General features: G+C 47.3%; 1 protein-coding gene across 1 annotated transcript in view; it reads right to left on the bottom strand.

Annotated features, from left to right (window-relative positions):
* The window catches only part of PAPPA2 (pappalysin 2), a 170,973-nt gene that overhangs the window by 55,016 nt on the left and 93,952 nt on the right, over positions 1 to 22,005 (bottom strand). Inside the window, exons 14-16 of the mRNA XM_073358102.1 lie at positions 7,040 to 7,208; positions 2,480 to 2,657; positions 60 to 273 (exon numbers count right to left, since the gene is read on the bottom strand). Of these exons, the coding sequence (XP_073214203.1) occupies positions 60 to 273; positions 2,480 to 2,657; positions 7,040 to 7,208 (561 nt within the window). The remainder of the gene's footprint in view (positions 1 to 59; positions 274 to 2,479; positions 2,658 to 7,039; positions 7,209 to 22,005) is intronic.

Genomic DNA, 22,005 nt, shown 5'->3' with positions numbered 1-22,005 from the left:
GAGGAGAAGATTAAAGGAACATGGAAAAAACTTCTGAAACAGAAGAGCTTCAGACTTACTTTCTGGGTTTGCGCTCCATGCCGTCCGCCACGTGGTATCCAGGTTTACACTTATAGCGGCAGACAGAACCCACGTCGTGGTTCCCTTGCAGGCACCGGGGCACCAACAGCTTGGCATTGGCGACCACATGAGGTGCATCACATTCCAGTTTGCAATAAGCTTCTGGGAGTGACCAGAGCCCATCCTCCAGGCAGGTCAGCCATTGACTCAGTCCTGACTCCATGAGAGAGAAGCAGAGCATGCTCAGAACACAGGATAATTCTAGCAGGACTCCCTGAAGCAGACACAACCCTGTGGGCATGGAAACCAGCAAGAGCTGCTCTTATACAGTCAGATGTCATTGCCAATGAAGTCAATGGAAAGAAACTCATTGACTTCACTTGACATTAGGCCCTTACTGAAACTGACCATCTGAGCGCAGTGGGAAGTCAATGGAACAACTCCTAGGGGAGGAGGGACACCTCTCTATAAAGGAATTTGACAAGCTCTTTAAACTTCCTTCACGTCCGCCTTAAAACTCTCCTCTGCTGTGATGCTTGTGGAAAACTCCGCAATGGCTGGATAGCTGATTTATCATGCCAGTCACAATCACCTTGTTTCCTCATGCGTTCCCCTGTCTGTTGTAGCCACCTGTTGTAACTTGTCTTAAACTGGCAGCTCTGTGGGACAGGGGCCATCAATTTGCTACAGCACCTCATGCAATGGAGCCTTGATCGCTAACTGGGGCCCCTAAGTGCTATGCAATTAATACATCAATAATAATAACAACAAAAACAATATCAATAGTAATAATAATAATTAAATGCTATTGTTTTCCTTAGGGGTGTGTCAGTGCTTAGCTGTCACCACAACTGGTACCTCAGAAACTCCTAAGATAAATGAATAGGAACAGTCAGACAAGCAATGGGAAATATAGCACCGTCTTCCAACACATGTCTACACCCTCATCTGTGGTTCCTGTGCTGGACAAAATGGAGCCCACCCAGCCTGGAGAATTGAGCAGAAGTCTGTTCTGTCTGGCATGGCATTCCCATCACTCTTAGCTAAGCTTAAGATGCTGTGTTGGCAGCCCCTCCAATGCGTGACGGTGTTCCCGGAGGGCCAGCGTCCCAAGGCGCTAGTCATAAGGTTTCTCCTTCCTTTGGATCTCCTGCAAGGTAGTGCCCAGGACTGATGCCACACAGATCATATAATCTATCTTTAGTATTTATTATTATTGATCTAATGCCCACTAGGATGCAAGGCACTTCAATGAGACCATGAAGCCAGCAGGTCCCTGTCTTAATAGCTTACAATTTAAGTTTACAATCCAGTGCTTAGTTCAGTTGATGGGACTCTCTGATTTTATCCACTGGGCAGGCATTGTTTCAGCCACTGGACAAGACCATGGCATTCTATAGATGGCCCTGCTCCTCTTCCACTGAAGCTGAAGCAAGCCTTCTGCTGACTTCAATGGGAGCAAGAGCAGGTGGAATGAAAACAGACATCTGGATGCACTAGGAGGTTCAATCCTGCCCTCCTTTGCAGCTGAGCAGCCCCACTGAAGGCAACGGTGTCGTGTAGGTCAAAATTTGGCCTGTTGACTATAGGCATTCTTACATGCTGCACTGCTCAGTTCATGCTGGGATCTGCAGACATGCTCACTGTCAGGAAAATCAGATTCATTGACTGTGGTTTGTACCTTCGACAAAAAGAGGAACAATTTTCCTACATTTCAGCTATAAATGTCTCGCTAAATAGGACACCCATTAAAATGATTTATTGTAGGTGATATTAGAGTGCATAAGCTAGTGGAAACTCACACAAAGCCCCAGTGCTTGGAACTGTCAGGACAATAACCCCCAAATCCCATCCATCTCCGTGCTGTAGAGACAGTAACAGCAGCTCTCTTTTCTTACCTTGGCTTCAAACCACAAATTAGGGATTGAGGGATGTGGTGGGCAGGAAGCAACATATGGAGTTATAATGCCATAGGCTGCAGTAGGGGCCTCTGTGGCTACAAAAGGCCCTGTGCTTCCAGGAGTCTAGTACCACATACATACACATGCCCCTCAGCCAATGTGCCATTCTTTGATTCCCCATCCGACTGTCCCCAGCAAAGCCCTCCCCCGATCCCGATTTGGCCAGCTGCACTTCTGCTCCACTCCTGGCTTCCCAGATCTATGTAAAGGAGCTAACAGAGGCTGCACAAGCAGATGGGAGGGGACATTCCCATGGCTTGAAGTGGCAGGCAGCAAGTGGCCATGGAGGTTGCCATTAGTACTTGGGGGGAAGGAGATGGATAAAGCACATCTTCCCAGGCGGCCTCAGAAGACCTAAAGCCTGCTTGGCCGGCACAGTCAGAACAACACTGGTAGGGATGGAGAGGCAAAGCTCAGCTCTGAACGGGACAAGGATGGACGCTTGTGGCATCCCGTACCTTGAAGCTTAGCTGGCTTGATGCAGGCAAAGGAGCAGCGTTCCAGGAACGTGGTCCCGGTGGGGCAGGAGAACTCAGCATAGTACACATGTGACTGGTCAGGAACTCCGCAGTTCACGGGGTTGCAGGTCACGGATCTGTCCCACCTCCCGGAGTTGCATGTCAGCAGAAACTCTTTCTGAGAAGAAAACATGCCTGCTTCTGATTTTTATGAATGAGTTGTAGTCTAAAGGAAGGTCTACATGGCACAGACCTTATGGTGGCACATAGAGTACATACTCTGCATGCTCCCACAGCATGGGTATAAAAACCAGTGAGGCACAGCTTCAGGGAGGAGAGTAAAGACAAGCCTGAACCTTATCAGTATGTACCCTACATGGCTCTACACACCCATCTACACTGCTGTTTTTAGCAGTCTAATGTCTCTTTGCCTCCCCCCTGCAGGGAAAAATTCCAGCAGCTCCCCACAGCTGGAGCCTTTCACTGAAGTGTGTAGCTACACATTGCAGCATGGACGCAGCTTACTTGTCACTGCAGTGTGTAGCGACATGTACCCTACACACCGCAGCCAGTGGTGTGTGGCATAGGCTGGCCTAGGTTTCAAAGAATTGTAGTGTCTCTCCCTTCTTTCCTCCAGTGGGACACCATACTCAAACTGTCCCTTGTCCTGCACAAGGCATGTGCTCGGGTTGCCGTCTCCGGGAGCACAATGCATGTGTGGCCCCATGCTACACAGTGGGGCCTTTGCGGTAACATAAGGGTCATCTACATTAGAGATGTTTGCAATCAGTTAGTAGTGTGGTGGACTCCACAAAACACATGGTTAGCACACAGCTCCTAAGCCAGGCTGTAATATGTCAGAAAACATTACTTGGTCTTTTCTACGCTGCAAAATAGAGCCCTATTTTAACCATATCAGAGGACAGCTGTCTTCCAAGCGGGTCTTCCAAGCTTATTTTGCTATTCTGTATAGACCCACAGACACGTGGGAATTTGGATTACTGGATAACCAGGAAAACAAACATAGTTAAGAAATCCCCTTTACACAACAAAAGAACCATCTGAGGCTCTAGTTACTATCTGTCAATCACATTATAACCCTGATCCCGATCAGGTTCGAAATGTGGTACACCCATGTTGTGTGTGTAGTCAACCATGTTACAACCTGGCTGCAAACTCACTGAATAGCTGCAGAACAAACAGGCCCTTACGTATGTAGCCCAGTTCAGGGGCACCGTTAAGTTGTGGCACCGCATGTGCACAATGCAAGATGGAGTCATATTTTAAACAATGTTTTTTCTATAGTGTAGAAATTGCAATGCAGTATCTATCACTGTGGTGGAGGACATCTGAAAGTGCATTGCACCAATTTTAAAGCCACCTATAATCCTTTGCCCCTTGCATGGGGAAGTGGGGCTGGATGGGATAGCCACTTGGATTTTCCCAGAATGCACTGAAATAAATCCAGTTGTGTGGCACATGGGTTACCCTCTAAAAATGTGTGCATGTGGTGAGCTTCATTAGCTATAACCATAACCCTGGCTACATGAAGAACGATTTCTTCTGCAGCGTAGACGAGGCCTACATGGAGCAGCACAGGACAGTGACACTTACCTGCCCAGCAGCATGGGAAATCACAACAGAAGCATTCCTAAAGCGTCACCATCCCACCAAATGCTCACCCAGTAATAATGGCTCTAGCACTGCAAAACTCACCACAGGCCACTTGCAACATCCCATCTGCTGGGTCACAGCCTCAAGCCCAGCCCTGCCCATACACTTCCCATTTGACTGCCAAATGTTGAGAACTCCCACCAGGCAGATTTATGTTGTGTGGCTTCATTTTAGAGGCAAAAGGAACATTTTGTTTCTCGAGAATGGACCAGTGTGCATTACGGAACCCGCTGTCCAATGACATCTGCCTTGACCCACCTAGGGATTAGCTGGAAGGCCATATAATTAATAGCATTTGAGGAGAGACAGGGGCCAAGCAGCCCATCTAGATTCATCCATCTGCCTGATTAATCTTCATACTCTAATAGTTCGCTAAGTGCCCATCTAACTACTACTGAAGGGATTCAGAGTCGCAGCCGTGTTAATCTCTAAGGTGCCACAAGTACTCCTTTTCTTTTTACAGATACAGACTAACAAATTTATTAGTGCATAAGCTTTCGTGAGCTACAGCTCATTTCATCGGCTGAAGCTGTAGCTCACGAAAGCTATGCACTAATAAATCTGTTAGTCTCTAAGGTGCCACAAGTCCTCCTTTTCCTTTTACTACTGAAGGGAAACACATTCACAGTTGCATTGTCCATTCCAGACATGAACTGCTTCCAGCCTCAGGAAAACGTCTCCAAAACGCTCCTTATACCCACACCTATCTTCACCTCACTTCACTCTGTGTTCTCTTGTCCGGCGCCGGAGAGAGGAGTCACCTTGACAGACTCAAGTCCAGCAGTCCATACTTACTGGTACTGCAAATACAGTATGGATTGTGCCCAGCACCCTGCCAAAGGGACTCTACCTCAACCTGCAAGGATCATTTCTAGGGCAGTTCAATATCTAGGCCCTTCGGTCCTTGGTCTCCCAGCTAACAAGGGGGCTAGCAATAGTGGTGGTTTATAACACAGACCCTTGCCTGCTAGGAAATAGGCCAAACTCATGTCATGCAGACTAGAACCAGTGACCAACAGAGAAAGAAAGGCTCCGTATCCTATTATCTAGCTCCTCATCCAGATTCCTTCAAATGCATCTCCCTTAACCTACTTTTTTCTGATCAAAACACAAGCAAGTACCTTGCCCTTTAACAGTGACAACACTCTGGAGACACCTGTCATTCTAGTCTCTCCCTCCGGAACTGTCATGGGCTCATGTCATCTGTTCCTCTGGTATGCCACCCAGAGCACTCTCTCGGCCTTCGCCCAATGCCACAACCATCACCTCCGCTTGGCCTTCAGTTCCTCTCTGGATAATATGCTTGTCTAACAGATTGAATTTGCAAATGCTGTATGTGGCAATTTAATTCATTCATCAGGACTGGCCCTCTGGGGTGCAGAGAGCAGCATATTGCCATACACACTGCTCAACAGCCGCTTCCCTGCTAGTGCTGCTGGACAAGCAGGGGGATGTGGCATAGGATTGACCCACAGGTCGCCAGGATAAATTCAGAAGTGAGCTGAGGCGTGGGCGAGAGGGAATTTAGCTGGCCTGAATTCATCCCTGATGTACTTCCACTGACTTTAATGGAGTTCCATCAGAGATGGCCTTGAGTCTAAGGGCTTGTCTACATGGGAACATCCAGGAAAATTAATCTGAATTAAGGAAAGGTGTGAATTTGAAGTGGATTAGTTAAAACTCACTAAACCCCTGTATAGACACTGTTAATCAGAATTAAAGTGATCTTAGTTTGGTTTAATTCACTTTGAAGACTGAGGCTACTTTAATTCTGAATTTTGGTGTTCTAATCCACTTCAAATTCACACCTTCTGTTAATTTGAATTAATCTTCCTGGATGTCCCTGTGCGGACAAGCCCTAAGAGAGAGCATGGGGGTGTAATTTGCCAGGTAAGGGGATTGCTGGAGGGAAATCCGCTAATAAGGAAGGTGTACATTCCGGTAGCTCCCCTCACAAACAGCTTTTAATGTACAACTTTGTTTATCCTTTTCCAACCCCTCATGCAAATGACACCAATTTAGATATGCTCTCACTCAGTTAGACTCCCTGATGCCCACATACTGATGTCAGATTTGCACGCTGTGATGAAGTGGGGAATTTTCATGATATTTTGTATGACTATTGTGTGTGCCTCCATTTCCCCTACGTGCTGCATGTTTAACAAGGAGGTAGGGAAAGGGTGTTTGCTCTTTGCAGAGACACAGAGATCCAGGTGTGACTAGCAGAACTTGCAGTAGGAAAGGCAGACCACAGGGGAGCAGCAGGGTAACAGTGGCTGCTTTCTTCCCTTCTGGTTCACCTCAGTCCCACATACATGAAATAGACTACTACCAGGGGAGAGGTGGGATGAAGGAGGCACATCTCTTCTGCATACCAGAAGAAATCAAATCAAGAGGTGATCCTGCACCCATGACAGATGTGCCCCCTTATTGAAAGTGTTCCTGTATTTGGAACCCAGAAGAGAGATCCCCAGGAAAACTTCTCTCCCCCCACAAGTATCTTTACACCCTGGGGGATATTTCTTCACTTCACAACAACATCCTTCAGTTTGGCTTGACTGGCAGCCCTGGTGCCAAACAGGCCCCTGACTGACAAAGCAGTAGGTGGCACAGGTCAGGACTGAGGTGCATTAGTAGGGCTGTGAGGGGCCCAGGTCTGGAACAGCAGTGTGCCACGCATTGGGACTGAAGGGCACTGGTCTTGCTGAGGGTGGTGGTCCTGTACTGGAATAGAGCAGGGGGTGCTGTGGGTCAGGACTGTGGTGCGCTGGCAGGGCTGTGGGTGCCCCAAGCAAGCTGGAGGGAGCTGAGTAGCAGCCTGTCCCAGCTAGCAGTCACTCAGTCAGATTGTGTGGTTATTTCCACCAGAACTTGCAACCAACTCACCTCTCTGGGGCTCAGACCCTTCCCACTGCTGGACTGGAGGACAAATCCCTTCTCACAGGCAAGAGTGCATTTCATGTGTCCCAGGCCACCGGACGTGCAGTTCACCAAGGCATGGTCGAGCTGCAGTGGCATGCAGCTGCCCTGCTCCCCGCAGGTCCGGTGGGTGCAACTGTAGAGGAGACAAAGGTGGGAAAGGACAATCAAAAGGCAGTTCCCCATGGTGGGGAATCCCAGGGCTTCTGCAGCAAGAGGAGCTCCTCCCTTGCGGCATCACAAGGGAATGCCCCATGTGCCAGCACCCTGCTTGGGATGGGTCAGCACAGTCGGTGTTCAGGGCTCCAATGTCCAGCCTAGGACAGTGCAGACAACACCATGGTTGGATTTGGGGTTCTCTCAGATTGGCAGGCTGCAAAGCTCAGCTCCTTCTACCCCCACCTCTTTGGTTTCCTGGACGGCAGATGGTTAACACAGGGAGTTTCCCTGCAGTCTAGTGCTGTATTAATTAATCTGCAGAGGTGGCAGAACCAGTAGAAGGATGGAGCGAAGGGGCTCAAACCACCCCATATCCAACAGCTTCATATTTAGGCATGCACTCATGAGGGCTTGCTCTGGGGACAGAAGATGTGTTCTTCTGCCCAGGGGTTACTGGATCCCAGCATATTCCCCATTCCCCCAGCTCTGCCTCAATTTAATCTCCATCTGCTCCCAGCACACAAACTCACACACACGAACAGTTAAGGCCCCAGTCCTATGCTTGGGCAAGAGGCAGTGCTGTCTAGTGGACAGAGCAGTACAGTGACAGCCAGCGGAACCTAAGTTCTGTTCCCAGCTCTTCCACTGACCTGCCATGTGCGTGACCCTGGACTCCTCACTTCACCCCTCTGTGCTTCTGTTTCCCCTCTCAGCCTTCACCTGTCTGATCTATTTGGGCTGTAAGCATTTAGAGGTGTGGACTTCCTCTCGCCATGGGTGCAGCACCTGGTGCAACGGGGCCCTGATCTCAGTTTTATCCGCTAGGTGCACTGTGAATCAGACCCTAGAAACCCGGGGGAACGGCATTTTAGTTAACGAGACTGCGCAGGCACCAGGATCAGCCCATGTGAATCCAATCGCAGGATCAGGGCCCAAACGGGCATGTTTTTCAAAGCCACATTTCCAGGACATTATGGAGCTGTACAAACACATAATAAGAGCCAGTCTAGCAAGAGCAGGCTTTGACTGCAAAAGGTAAAAATGGCCACAAAAAAAACCCCACATGACAATTTAAAAAGATCAAAGGTTCCTTTTTCAGGAAAAGGGATTGTTCCAATATTTCCCCTCCCTGAGACTATCCCTTTAAGAAATGCTGGGCCAGATCCTCAGCTGTTGTCAATCATTGTAGCTCCATTGACTTGAGTGATGAATTTATGCTACTTGAAGATTCACACCATTTTTCCCCCCTCAGCTCTTCATTAGAAAATAATAACTAAGGCACATCCTGAGAGGCGCTGAGCATCTTGCACTTCCATGGGAGCTGCAGGTGCTCGGCATCTCACAGGATCAGGACATAAAATGATGCTGCTTGGGGATCTGCTTCCCACATCTCTGCATCCCTAAGGGGACCCTGCTGGCCCCAGGAAATCAGAGCCCCCTGGAAACTCAGAAAAGCTGTGACAGCTGAGTGGGGATGTTCAAACAAGAGGCTTTGAGGTGACCCTATGAATTTTAAGGATCCCCAGCCCTGCCTGAAAGAATCCCAGTACAACCCACAGCCACAAGTGAACAGTGAGTTGCTCCATGGCACACAGCCCCCACACAAGGGACCTCCCCAGAGGTTTGGGTTTACTCTACAAACTGTAAGCTAAAGCTTCTCACCTCTAATGCAAGCCTGCATCTCTAAGCCATGTGTTAATGGTTGTCAGATGGAAATGGGGGCAGGGGCTAGGCTACCGGGCAAATCCCAAAGAAATCACTCATCATTTAGCTACACAAGTTAAAACAGTACAGTACTCATCTGCGCTCACACACAGTCTCCCACATACTCTCACACCTGCCCCTGAGCGACACAGTGCTCATCTGCACTCACACACGCTCTCATGCACACACACGCTGTCACACCTATCTCAGAGCGAGCGATACCTGCATTGGCGGAAGGAGATCTATATTTGGTATACACTGTGACAACTCTTGTATAGCTTGTCATGCTATTAAAGGCTTGTGAATTGAATTAAAACATTCAATCACATTCAGACACACAAACATATAGGAGTCTCTCGAGTCCCGAGCTATCCTGTAACCACTCGACCAGCCTTCCTCCCCTAGGGTCACTCTTGTGTGTGGGCACCCCCCAAAAAAACACACTCTCCCTATGGAGACCTCTACAAACCCAATACACATGTAGCCAGCTCCTGCAAAGGCTGCATCAGCAAAGCACTTAGCTGAGGGGTTTGCGTACTGGACAGTTATACACTGCAGCTAACTACATCCTGTATTGAACAGTGTGTGGAAGATCAGGCCAGGTCTACACTTACAATGCAGGTCAACATAGCTATGGAGCTCAGGCCTCAACACCCCTTGAGTGCTGGAGCTATGCTGACCTAACTCCTGGTGTAGACACAGCTAGGTTGGTGGAAGAATGTTTCTGTCATCCTAGCTACCATCACATAGGGAGGTGGTGTTCCTACAATGACAGGAAAACCCCTTCTGTAGCTGTAGTCTGTGTCTACACTATGGGGTTACAGCAGCATAGTTCTGAAGCCATGGCTATGTCACTACAACATCTGTAGCATATACATGGCCTCAGACGCTCTCCTTTGTTCCTCTTAGCCCATCTTCCCTCCTCTGCGACTTCTCCTGTCCCTCTTCTCTTCCCACAGGGCCATCTTGATCTCTGCTTTGATTCAGCACCGCAGGCCTGGCAAGGAAACTGTCAAGTGTCGGTGTTAAAAAGGGAAATGTGCTACAAAATGTGGAGTAACTTTGTGTCAAGGATTTGGGCTTTACCTACTCTCAACAGGAGATGTCCTTGCTACCCATGAGCACCATCATGCATGCAGCCAGGAATTTAGTCTACTTATTATAGTAAAAGACGAGTAGGAGGAAGAATGGCTTTGTGATTATGGTGCTGGCCTGGTGCTCAGGGTTCACTCCTGGCTCTACCGTAGACTCCCTGTGTGATCTCAGGCAAGTTGTGCTCTCTCTGTGTCTCATTTCCTTAACCTTTCTCTCTCTCACACACACATCCTGTCTTCTCTATTTTGATTCTAAGCTCTTCAGGGCAGGGACCAGCTCTCATTGAGTGTCTGGACAGCACCCAGCTCAATGGGGCCTTGGTCTCTCAGCTGGAGTCTCGAAGTGCTACTGTACCACAAACAAAAATAATCACACCACATTCTGTACAAAAGATATTCAGAGTTATCAGGGAGAGAGTGGGGCAACTTTCAAAGTGTGATTTACCCTCACATTGCTCCCTGTTTGTGAAGAGGGTTCACTTCCCCACCAAGGAAACACAGCCATTGCTTGGATAAAACACGGCTACTCTGTCACTGACCACAGCGATACTGCACAACTATCGAGTAAATGAAGAGGGAATGCTGGATCCATTTAAAATTGCAGAGGGAAATTAAATACACAGAATGTAATTACCTAGAATGGAATTTGGCCAAGACATTTGGGTTTATGCTCCGACTCTTACAAAAAAGTTCCAGGGGATATTTAGTGATTGCAAGTGCTCAAGACCTTGGTTTTATGGCTCCACCAAAAGGAAGTACCTCCAAGAGGCACAGCACCCTAAAGCTGCTGAGAGGGAAGAGCACTACCTAGTGCAGGGGTGGCCAATCTGAGCCTATGAAGGAGCCAGAATTTACCAATGTACATTTCCAAAGAGCCCAGTAATATGTCAGCAACCCCCCATCAGCTCCCCCACCCCGCTCCCAGCACCTCCCACCCACCGGCAGCCCCCCCCCCCCCCCGATCAGTGCCTCCCCCTCTCTCCCCCCACCTCCCAATCAGCTGTTTCGTGGCATGCAGGAGGCTCTGGGGGCGGGGAGGGGGAGGAGCAAGGGCATAGCAGGCTCAGGGGAGGGGCAGGAAGGGGTGGAGTGGGGGCAGGGCCTGTGGCAGAGCCAGGGGTTGAGCAGTGAGTACCCCCGGCACATTGGAAAGTTAGCACCTGTAGCTACAGCCCTGGAGTTGGTGCCTAGACAAGGAGCCTCATATTAGCTTCTGAAGAGCTGCAGGTGGCTCCGGAGCCAAGTGTTGGCCACCCCTGACCTAGTGAATCAGCCACACAGCTTCCTGTAACAGCTGGGGTCCCCTTCTGACCCCAAAGGTCTCCCATCCAAATCCCAAGCTGACCCAAGCCAGCTCACCTTGTGAGAGCTCACAGGCTGCTAGCACCAGGTGGTACAGCTGCAGGAACCATCTGTGTGGAAGGAACCCACTCAGCCACCACAGACAAATACTCATTGAGCGAAGTCACCAAAAAATGCTGCGGACTTATGTGGAGAATGAACAGAACTCATTGCCGACTCCAGCCACGTCCCATTAGCCAAAGTTGCCATGGAAATCCGCGCGGAACAGCTCAGTCAGGGTTGGGGGCGGATGGAGGAGGGGGAAATGGCAAGAGAAAGGACCACAAAAAAAGGGCTGTTTTTCCTGCACAGACCTGTTTATGAAGTGAGAAATGGTTTCAGGGCAGCTGCTGCAAATTCTTTCACTAGCTTATATTTCCATTTGCTTCCTTTTGAAAGAATTTGTTTTATGAGCACAGCGCTTGTCAGGTCATTAGCTTCCGAGTGCATCTGGTACCAATTGTAGACCTCCCTCTCCTCTCTGTCCATGAGGTTGTACTGCTCCATAACTATGCCCCCAATACCCAAGGGCACAACCCTTCCCCACCCCTGTGTTTACCTCCCATTGAATAATCTGAGCTCTTATTCAGTGTAACCTTCTCAGGTGTGTGGGTGTGTGTGTGTGTGTGAAGGGGGGTTCTTTTCTCTTGAGACATTTTCTTGTCTCCAGTCTCACACTAACAAGGAACATGACAAGGGAATTTGCTTATTTTCTGCAAGCCACCTAAGGATGCTACTTTTATTACTACTGATTAATTGCACTGGCGTAGCACCATGGGGCCCTAGTCCTGGACCAGGACCCCACTTTGCTAAACACTGTACAAACATAGAACTAAAAAGTGGTCCCTGCCCTGAGATGCTTACGGTCACTGGGAGTTTGTCCTGTTCTTACTTCTGTGGCACTTTATAAGACCAGGTCCATGCCACAAAGATGTTACAATCTACTATAGAAAGGCAGGTAAAGACATCAAGCTGGAAGAGGAATATTGGGGTGACAAAAGTAGGAAGCCTGCAATAGTGACTTCTGTGCCACAGCACCATGACATCTGCTGTACACCCATGTTGTGACGCAACTTTGTAAGCTCATGAGCCAGCAACACAGCGTCAGCATGCTGTGCTGCAGTGATGCTGCGGAGATGTTTGAAGACCATTTAATATGCTGCTTGCCGGTTCTGATACAGAACAGGGCCTTGTCAGTATTGGGGATGGGGTGACAAGTGTAGGCTGTGGGCTCAGAACTACGACAGCTACAATAGTGCATAAAAATGGCTGGGTCAAAAGCTCTGCTGGCATAAACCTCAGAGGAGTTATATCAAAGGAGGGGACTTGGCTTGGTTGCCTCCAGAATCATTTCAATGATCACGGACCACAGCTTTCCTTTTCAGGAGAATATTATTAATAAAAAGAACATCATGTACTGTGGCAGCCTTCAGGATCCCATTATGCTAGGCACTGTACAAACACGCAAAAGATGGTCTACGTGTTGCAGCCAGCTTAGAGGCTAGAATCTATAGCAGATCATGGTTTGGTGTGATTCTCAGGAACAAGTGTCTGTCCATAACGACCCATGGAATCTATACGCCTCTAGCAGTGTCTGTGGGGACATGACATAGACAGCACAGCTCTGTCCTCAGCGTGAAATAGATTTTTCTTTCTCTTGTTGATTATAACAGATGGATACAGCTTATCCCGTCAGCCCACTCTTGCAGTCCTATGACACTTAAGTATTTTGGATGCGGGTCATGCAAGGAAAATCAAGTAGGCAATATTATTCTTTTCCTCCATGCAACATCTCGAAAAATACTGGTGTTTGTATCCCAGCCCCTTCTGCAGCCCAAATAAATGAGTTGTTGTGACATTTTGGCAAATGGCCATTTTGGCAAACAACTATGTGATACTTTGATCCATCTCCTGGGTCTTGAGGACAAAACTAATCAACCAAACAAAATTTCAAATCTGGAAATACGTGAAACTGCTCAAAGATGGCTCCAATAGCTGTGAAACTGCAGGATTTTCAGAAAATTGGACCAATTTTGCAAGCAAAGCAAAATATGAAAACCTCAAATTTCTGAAAACATGACAATTTGGATTTTATTGTGAATATTTCAAAGAGCCCAGAAAATACTGGTGGGCTTTACCAAACCAAACAGAATCTTCTAAGGCACCATAAATCATCCATAAATCTGCTGTAACATCTGCACAGGCTGCAGTTTCGTTGGCTGCTATCAAAACAGCCTTTAAAATTAAGCTGCAATTTTAACAAGTGAAAAGTATTATTAGAAGTTATTTCTATACTGCTGTCAATGCACAGGGTGATGGACAATGGAAGCTCAAGGCTACTGAAGTCATAGGGAGTCTTGGAATTGACTTCAGTGGGCTTTGGATCAGGGCCATGCTGCCAATCAAATAAGAGATGCCTACCCCAAAGCAATCTGGCAAAAACAGATTGATGGATAAATGAGGAGAGGTGACTATATGTGTGAGAAGTTCCTCCAGTGCAGTTTCTATTGGAAAACTCCATGGTCTTTTGTGGAAGGAAAAAGAATTTCCTCTAGGATCTCATGTTTCTATAGCAGTGGTGGAGATTTTTCTCCTTGGTGGAGCATGATGCAATGTGGTGCGATGGTTGGGAGAGGTCTTCTCTGATGTTTTCTTTTCCCTCAAACCAAATCAGCTTCTTTGAGGAAGGTGCTTGTTCCTGTTACTTTAATACAATTTCATTCTCTTTGCCCCACTCATTTAGGTATGTACAGGGAGAGTTGAGCAGGGAGCATTTTTGTGTCTCCTTTTCTAATAACTATAGTATGTTCCCCATCCAAGATAGCACCTTCTATCAAGGACTCTCATGGCACCTTACAGACAATAACTAATTAAGTCTCAAAGTCCCTGTGGGGCAGGTAAGTGTCATTATCCCTACTACACAGATGGTGTATAGATATAGAGGAATATAGTAATGAGACTTGCCAAATAGCTCAGGAGGGCAGTGACAGAGCCGGGGACTGAACCCAAGAGTCCTGACTCCCAGTCGGACAACAAGATCTCAAACTAGAGCAGGACTGGTGGGAACGGATTCCTGATTCCCTCTTTGACAGCGACAGCAAGTCTTTCACTTCTGAGGCATAAACAAAGGGGCCGTGTATACACAGGGCCTCTCCCTGACAGATGCTATCGTTGAGATTCATTGGCCAACACCCTGAGATACTGATGACAGCTAGCTGGTGAGACTCAACCTGGACAGCATTAGAATAGCGCTTGTAGGTTATAGGAAGTCACTGAAAAGAACTGGCAGATTTGGGGGGGTCCTGCTGGATTCTCAGCTGCTTCTGATTGGATAACGAGCAGCATCAGCCAACACCACTGATTTGATACCCACATTTGGCTAGAAGGTTATGACCTTTTTTCATTACAGATAAGAACCTCACTACAGTTATACATGCCTTTGTCACTGTGAGGTTATCTATCCATCCCATTTATAATACATGGTCATGCCAAGCATCACATCAACACCTATAATAGACAAACTATGACACAAATTGGAAAAATGTCTATAAACTGAGTTTCCATGAGTCACAATTGCTTAGTTAGCTAGTAATTAAAAAAATTGTTTCTGGTCAAACTGAAAATTAAATTTTTATGAATTGAAAAAGAGGATAAAAATCTTGTTTTAGGTGAAATGAAACGTTTCATTTTGACTCTTTTAAAAAGATTTTTGATATTTTTAAAAATAAAACATCCATCTATCCAAGCCTCCAAGAGCAATTTCAATCTCTCCTTACACTGCACATTCCACCAACAAATTGTGGTCCTTCCCTGCAGACGTGCACAACCAACTAGCAAGGGTTCTCCTCAGAGCCCATTTCAAGTGGCCACAGGAATCTCATGCAGTTTATTCTCATCCCAAGTGCCACACTGAGAAATCCAGCACTGAGTCATCCCCATATGTCCTGGGAGCTCACTGACAGGGACTCCTCAAATTGCCTTCAAGGATTCTGCAAGCTGGCTCCTGGTTCATAGGATGAAGAGGGCCTTTCCTGTCCTATTATTTGAGCTAGTGTCTCCTTTTTTAGAGATGACCAATCATGCGCTATCTCATTTCCTCACGCTTCCTTCTCACTGGGAAGGCAAGTCACCTTCAGCCCTTACATAATTTTTAACCTTCCCCCTTTCTTTTGTATTTCTAAGGTGCATTTCACTGACACATATATGTGCTAAATGGGTAGGGGATGGTATCTAACATAGAAGCCACAAGGCCTTGGAGGAAAAATCTCCCACCGTTCTTTACATTGCTCAGGTCCACTGCTGTTGGCAACATTAGGAGCCCTAGTGTAGAGGCCGTTCCAGCCGCTGACCTAGTTTTAAGCACCTCGTTGGTTGGACTTGCTCCCAGAAGGGTTAGATGATGCTGTGCTGGAAACGGCAGACAGCTGGTGTGCCAGCTTTGCTCTGATTTCTACCAATGAATCAATGTTAGTGACTTCTCTGGCATAGACAGGGCCTATGTGACAATTACAAAGAAGGCTGGAGCAGGACTACTTTGCCCACCTCTCTGTCTCTGGGCAAGGAATGCAACATCCTTGAATGTACTGCTGGAAATCGAGTCTATCACCCCTATCCCTTTAAAAATGGCTTTTTGGAAGAAACGCTTTAGTCAAACACAAATTATTGGTATCAGTACAGGAATAACTGGCTGAAATTCTGACAGGTTTCAGAGTAACAGCCGTGTTAGTCTGTATTCGCAAAAAGAAAAGGAGTACTTGTGGCACCTTAGAGACTAACCAATTTATTTGAGCATAAGCTTTCGTGAGCTACAGCTCACATCCGATGAAGTGAGCTGTAGCTCACGAAAGCTTATGCTCAAATAAATTGGTTAGTCTCTAAGGTGCCACAAGTACTCCTTTTCTTTTGGCTGAAATTCTGTGGCCTGCGCTATACAGGAGGGCAGATTAGATGACCTAATAGTCCATTCTGGCCTTCGAATCTATGAATTTAAGCATCTGTGACAAAGGCAGAGGCCTTTTTAATGCAGTTGTGTACCCTGAGCTATGAAAATGTGTATTTATTGTAGATTATAAATGAGTGGAATGGAGCGAGATGGCTCAAGCATTTTGAATAGCCAATGTGCAAGACATTGAGTTCTAGAAATGGTCTGCATGTAGCAGAAGAATAAGCATTGCCCACAAAAAAGCCACATGCACCTATGTTTGTCTGCATTGCCATATTACGGCCCTGGCCCTGGGCATTCTGAGGACAGGCGAACAGCTCACCAGAACGAGTTCCCCAGGTGGCAGAGCTCAGCCATCAAGTTCTACCTGCCTGTCACGAATGCCCAAGGAATGCCCCATAGGTCAGTCACCACTGCTTGAGGAGAAGCAGCTGGAGTCTATTCATGCCTAGTTCAAAATCCAGCCCTACAAACTAGGATTATCAAGATCTGAATCTCTCCCTTAGAAATGTGTGTGGGGATGGGGTAGGGGGATCCCTCCAGGTCTGGTGACAGGCACGTAGGTGGGGCAGCCTGAAGGAAGCTTACTGTGATGCAGCCCAGGCTGTATGTGATAAACGGGGCTCTCAGTCCCACACCTTTCACCAGTGCTAAACTAGCCTGAAACAAATGTTTTTCAAACAAACTTGTGTATCCCTTTCTATTTCATTCACATCCCCTCACTCTCACACTTTCCTGGCTCTTCCCCCCACTCCTATCCTCTCCTTCCTTCCTTTGTTTCCCTCCTCCCCTCCCCCACTCTGCCTTCCCTTCCTGACCCACATATTGCCCTAGTCCTCCCATTACCATCCCCACCAAGAGGCTGGCTCTGGTTAGGTCCAGCTCTCCTTTTGCGGTTCACCCCCTCAGTAGGGGATAGCCCAGCTTTGGAGGGGCCTGGGAGTTAATTACCAAAACCTAACGCCAAATCATTCCTGAGTAAAAGTCAGATACTTGGGCTTGAAAGCTAAGGGAACAGCTTAGGGAACTGCAATTCTTCCCTTGCTGAACAAGAAGAGACAAAAATTAAAAACTTCCAAAAAACCAAAACCAGATTTCTCTTTAATCCTTTAAAACTTTGAGGGGGGGGGGGAGAATAAGAATACAATGCAGACTGGATTTCAATAGTGCCAAGGCACTTCCCAGCACAAGCAAACGTAAACTCCAACAGGCTAAAAATAAAAGGCAGTTTAAAAAGACAATAAATAAAACCTGCTGCCCTGACTTGATGTACAGTCCATACCAAAGAAAACAGGAGGGAATGTGGCTCAGTGTTCACATGCAAAGGGAAAGGCTGGATGGAGAACAAAAGCAATTAACTGGAAGGGGCTGAAGTACCAGGCAGAGGCACCGCTTCAGATACTTTGGGTGCAACAAGGGTATGTCTACACAGCACTGGAAGTGAGCCTCCCAACCCGGGTAGGCCGACTCACGCTAGTGGGGCTCAAGACAGCATGCTAAAAATAGCACTGTGAGCATTGCAGTGTGGGCTCTCAAGCCCACTCAACCCACTGGCTATTTTCAGCACACTAGCTTGAGCCCTGCCAGCGCAAGTCTGTCTACCGGGACTGGGAGGCTGCAGTGTAGCCATGCCCTGTGTAGGATGTCGTTGGGCTAGTTTACACTGGAAGCACTACAGTGGTGCAGTCGCATCGATGCAGTGTGCCTGGTGAAGATCCTCTATGCCGACAGGAGAGCGTCTCCCACTGACATAGCGCCATTAGGTCGCTGTACCTTGCGTCACTCGCGGGGGTGTCTTCTTCACACCCCTGTAAGTTACAGTTCCTGGATCCTAAGGCATTAAGGGAAGATCCACTGAAGTCAACAGAAAGACTCCCACTGGCTTCAGTGCGCTTTGGCTCAGTCATTCCTTCCTTGCTGCTGGGAGCTTTCAATGGCACACCCCACGTGGGCTCGGGGAGGACAGCAACTCAGTGTCCCAGCATTGGCACAGGGAGCAAGCACAACCTTGTGCTCCTGGAGTGCCAGTTGAGGAGGGGAGTCAACGTGCTGACATCCACTCTGCACCCCTGACCCAGCATGGTGTTAGAGGGCACTGAGGGTGCAGGCATCTTTTGAATGAGACAACATTCAAAGACCTGACAGCTTGTGATCCTTAAGGCAGATTCTGTACTCCCTCTAATTCTTCCTGCAGATTCACCTGGGGAGACTAATCACTTCCCCTCTTTGAAACAACTATTTCTCGTTGCCAGTGTCGAACGATTGCCATGTTCCCCGGAGATGCCTGCATTTCATGTGCGGGTGTGTGATCTCTTCATTGTAGTACAGGCTGCAAAACACTTTGGGATCCTTCAGGATGAAAGATGCAAGAGAAACAAAGGGATGTTATTTTTATTATACTGGAAATGAAACTAGACTAAGGCCCGGAAACCTCTTTTTCCGAGTCTCCTTTGTTACTTTTGTGGGGTTATTTTTAATAATAGGCTTACATACACAGTGTGTGTGTGGTCAGTTCAATTCTTTACTGGAACACCAAAGATTTCATCTTTTACTGGTGAGTGGAAGTCTCTGAACCTGCTAATATGTTATATTTCTGAACTTTTATGAGGTATTTTCATCCCAGACTCCACCTGCATTTATACCCAGTGTATTATTAGGCTCTGTTTTAATACTGTTGTATGTTTGTTTTGGACTTGAAAATCATTTTTAAAATGAAAGAAAGGGGGAAATAATTAACCAGGCACTTCCAGAGCTGATAAAGAGGCTTTGTTATTATGGCTTCTGAAGACTGGGAATTAGGGGGAGCTGGGCTTGATGGGTCCTCTGCCCCCCAGTTATGGGACCCTGTTGTCCACAAGATGGGGATGATATGAATATGTTGTACTTCTAAAGCCCATGTCATCCGAGCTACCCAAAGCACTTTTCTGACTCCAAATGAGACCCTTGGTTGGAAGGTAAGTGAAGTTATACTGGGTTTATAGGTGGTAACAATGAGGCAAAGAGAAGCAAAGGCCTTAATGTTGGATACCCCATTTCTTGGATGCCCACATTCATACACAGAGGGCAAGATTTCCAAGTTCTCAGCGCTCCCACGAGGGTTCAAAAAGGGTTCGGCTCCCATTTAAACATGGGCCAGATTTACCAAAGTGCCCAGCACTCAGCACATCCCGATTTTCAAACAAGTACAGCACCTACCCTGAGGAGCTCATTGGAATATCTGGTCCTGGGGGCCTGATGGCCAGAGGTGCTGAGCACTCTTCCTTCCACCTGAGGTGGCAGGCGCTCATCTCTGTGAATCAGCCCCTGGAATGGCTCGCCTGACTAAGGTCAGTGGCAGAACAGAGGACTAGATCCCAGAGTCCTGGCTCCTAGCGCCCTGCCTAACCATGACGCCTCCTGGAGAGGGTGGAGGAAGAGCCACTGGGCCCCCCGCACTGGGAAGTCGCAGAGCAAGGAAAGGGAATAGACAGCTGCCATAGACTGTGGTGTCAGCACCATGCTGAACTGAGCCAAGACAAAGTGGCCTGGCCAGCACCACAGTCCACATGATGTCTGAAGAAAGAGAAGGTTTAAAGACCTATGTGGGCTCCTGCCCCTACCGCCCGGCAGGACAAACTCGGCACACTGATGACAAGGAGGCTGGCTCCTCTTCCAGAGCCAGCAGGGGGCATCTCTCCCCACACAATTTTATTCCCCCTCCCAGAGCTCAGCCAAAACCCAGAGGAGGGGTAGAGATGGATCATCCCTTCTGTCTATGCAAACCTGCCCCTTTCCCAAGGACTTGCCTCCACACACCTGTCCATACCCCAAGAGCTCAGAGGTGCGACTCCCCATCCCTAACTGTCTCCCTCCCCCCGTGATCCCTTCATCCCATAAAAGTCTCCTTCCTTCAAAGGGAGTATGATGAGGTACCACTAGCACCATGATTCCCATTGCTGCTGGTGAGCAAATTGCTACCGCTGGCAGATGATGCATCCATGCAGCTCAGCACCTCATTGGGTGAGCCTGACCCACAGAAAAATCATGGAAGGTGTGGATTCCACTCGGCATGACAAGTGAGGCTTACAAAGCTTACGCTGTGGATTCAGTCTGATTTCCAACAACCCCCGGAGATGAACATCAACTCACGAAGTTCTATGCCTGATTTCAGAGGAGCTACACTAGAGAGGACTGAGACCCAGGATTTGTAAAACTAGGATATTCATTAGCGGGCAATATGTACTTTAAAATTTGCTTTCATACGGCGTGAAGGCTACGTGATATGTCTCTTTGCACGCTCACGTCAGTACTTAAAGGGACACCAGTCATTTAAAAATTATACTTCTGTCTGAACTGTATCTATTATTGCTACAAATAACCTCCGTGAGATTTCAATTATGAGATCATAGGAAAACAATATGCCATTCCCTATCTTTTCAATTTGTTTTCTTTGTGTATTTGGCAGCCTTTGTGTATGGCCCGTTCCACCATTCCTTCAGTATCAGTCAGTTTCCCATCTTGTTTGTGTGGGTCTTTCACACAGGAACTGGAGAAAGAAATATATTTTTAAGTCTGGGAAAATGTGATTGTAAAATCACACCGTTGGCAGGGGCTGAGGGGCATGTGTTGCACCTGTGACGACTCCCAAAAGGAATCTGACTCACTTTCAGGTGGATGGTGCACCTTCTGTGGCGGCCTGAGACCAATGCTTACAAGTTTATTCACTGAGAAAAGCCGCAATTTCTGTTGCTATGTAAATCACATTCACTCTGAAACTCTGGTTATGCTTTCCAGAACTCTGTATAACTCACTTACATCACATGAGTGTGTTCTCTCTCTCTCTCTCACACACACACAGTCTTACTTCATTCTTTCATGCAGTGCCATTCATAAGGAAAACTTATAACAACAGTAACAGTATTAGAGATGAGCATGGACAAAATCCAAAATTCCCAGTTGGACGCTATCTGCATAATTGCTTGAATGAGAACCCTGGATCTGGACACTTCTAAACTTTGGAAAAATTAGAATCTAGATCCACAGCCAAACTTTGCATCGTCAATCATCATCATCTGTTATCGTCATTAGAACAAATCTTACCTTTCTTTAATTCCTTCTCAGCTTTGTGTCTTTGGCTCTGGGTGTGCTTTCTGCATTATTTATTTATTCATTCATTCAATCTTGGATGTCAGTTCTTCCCTCTTTTCCTTTGCAGTGTGATTTATTTGGAACATGTTGCCCTATTCTGCAAATACTGCTCCTCAGTTACATACTTTACTAAGATATTTGGAGGCCTTTGAGCACTGGACACCAATAAATTAAAGCATGTTGTTATTATTAATTAATTATTAGTATTATTACTGAAGCAGCTGCATGAGACTTGATAAAGGAGCAGCCTCTGAGGGATGAGGTGGGAGCTCCAGGCGAGGTATTTGAGGAATTTAGCATGGCACCCAAATCCAAGCAGGAAGAGAGGAGATTCCCCTCCCCGGTGGAGCTTTTTGGAACAGGACTGGGACATCCGGTGGTAAAGTGGAAGGAAACCAAAACACAAATGGAAAGGCAGGCATCTGTCAAGCTCTTGCCAATGGTCTGTTTTATGGAGAGTTGCTCTCCTCGTGTTTCTCTCTCTCCAAGTTTAACGAGAGCGTGGTGGGTGCCAAAGCTGACTTGGGAAGTTTCAACTCTATCTCCCGAGGGATGCTGTTAACCAG

Source organism: Lepidochelys kempii, chromosome 8, assembly GCF_965140265.1.
Source record: "Lepidochelys kempii isolate rLepKem1 chromosome 8, rLepKem1.hap2, whole genome shotgun sequence".
NCBI classification, from domain to species: Eukaryota; Metazoa; Chordata; order Testudines; family Cheloniidae; genus Lepidochelys; species Lepidochelys kempii.
Note: the sequence above shows the minus strand (reverse complement) of the source record. Positions and strands in the feature narration are given on the sequence as shown.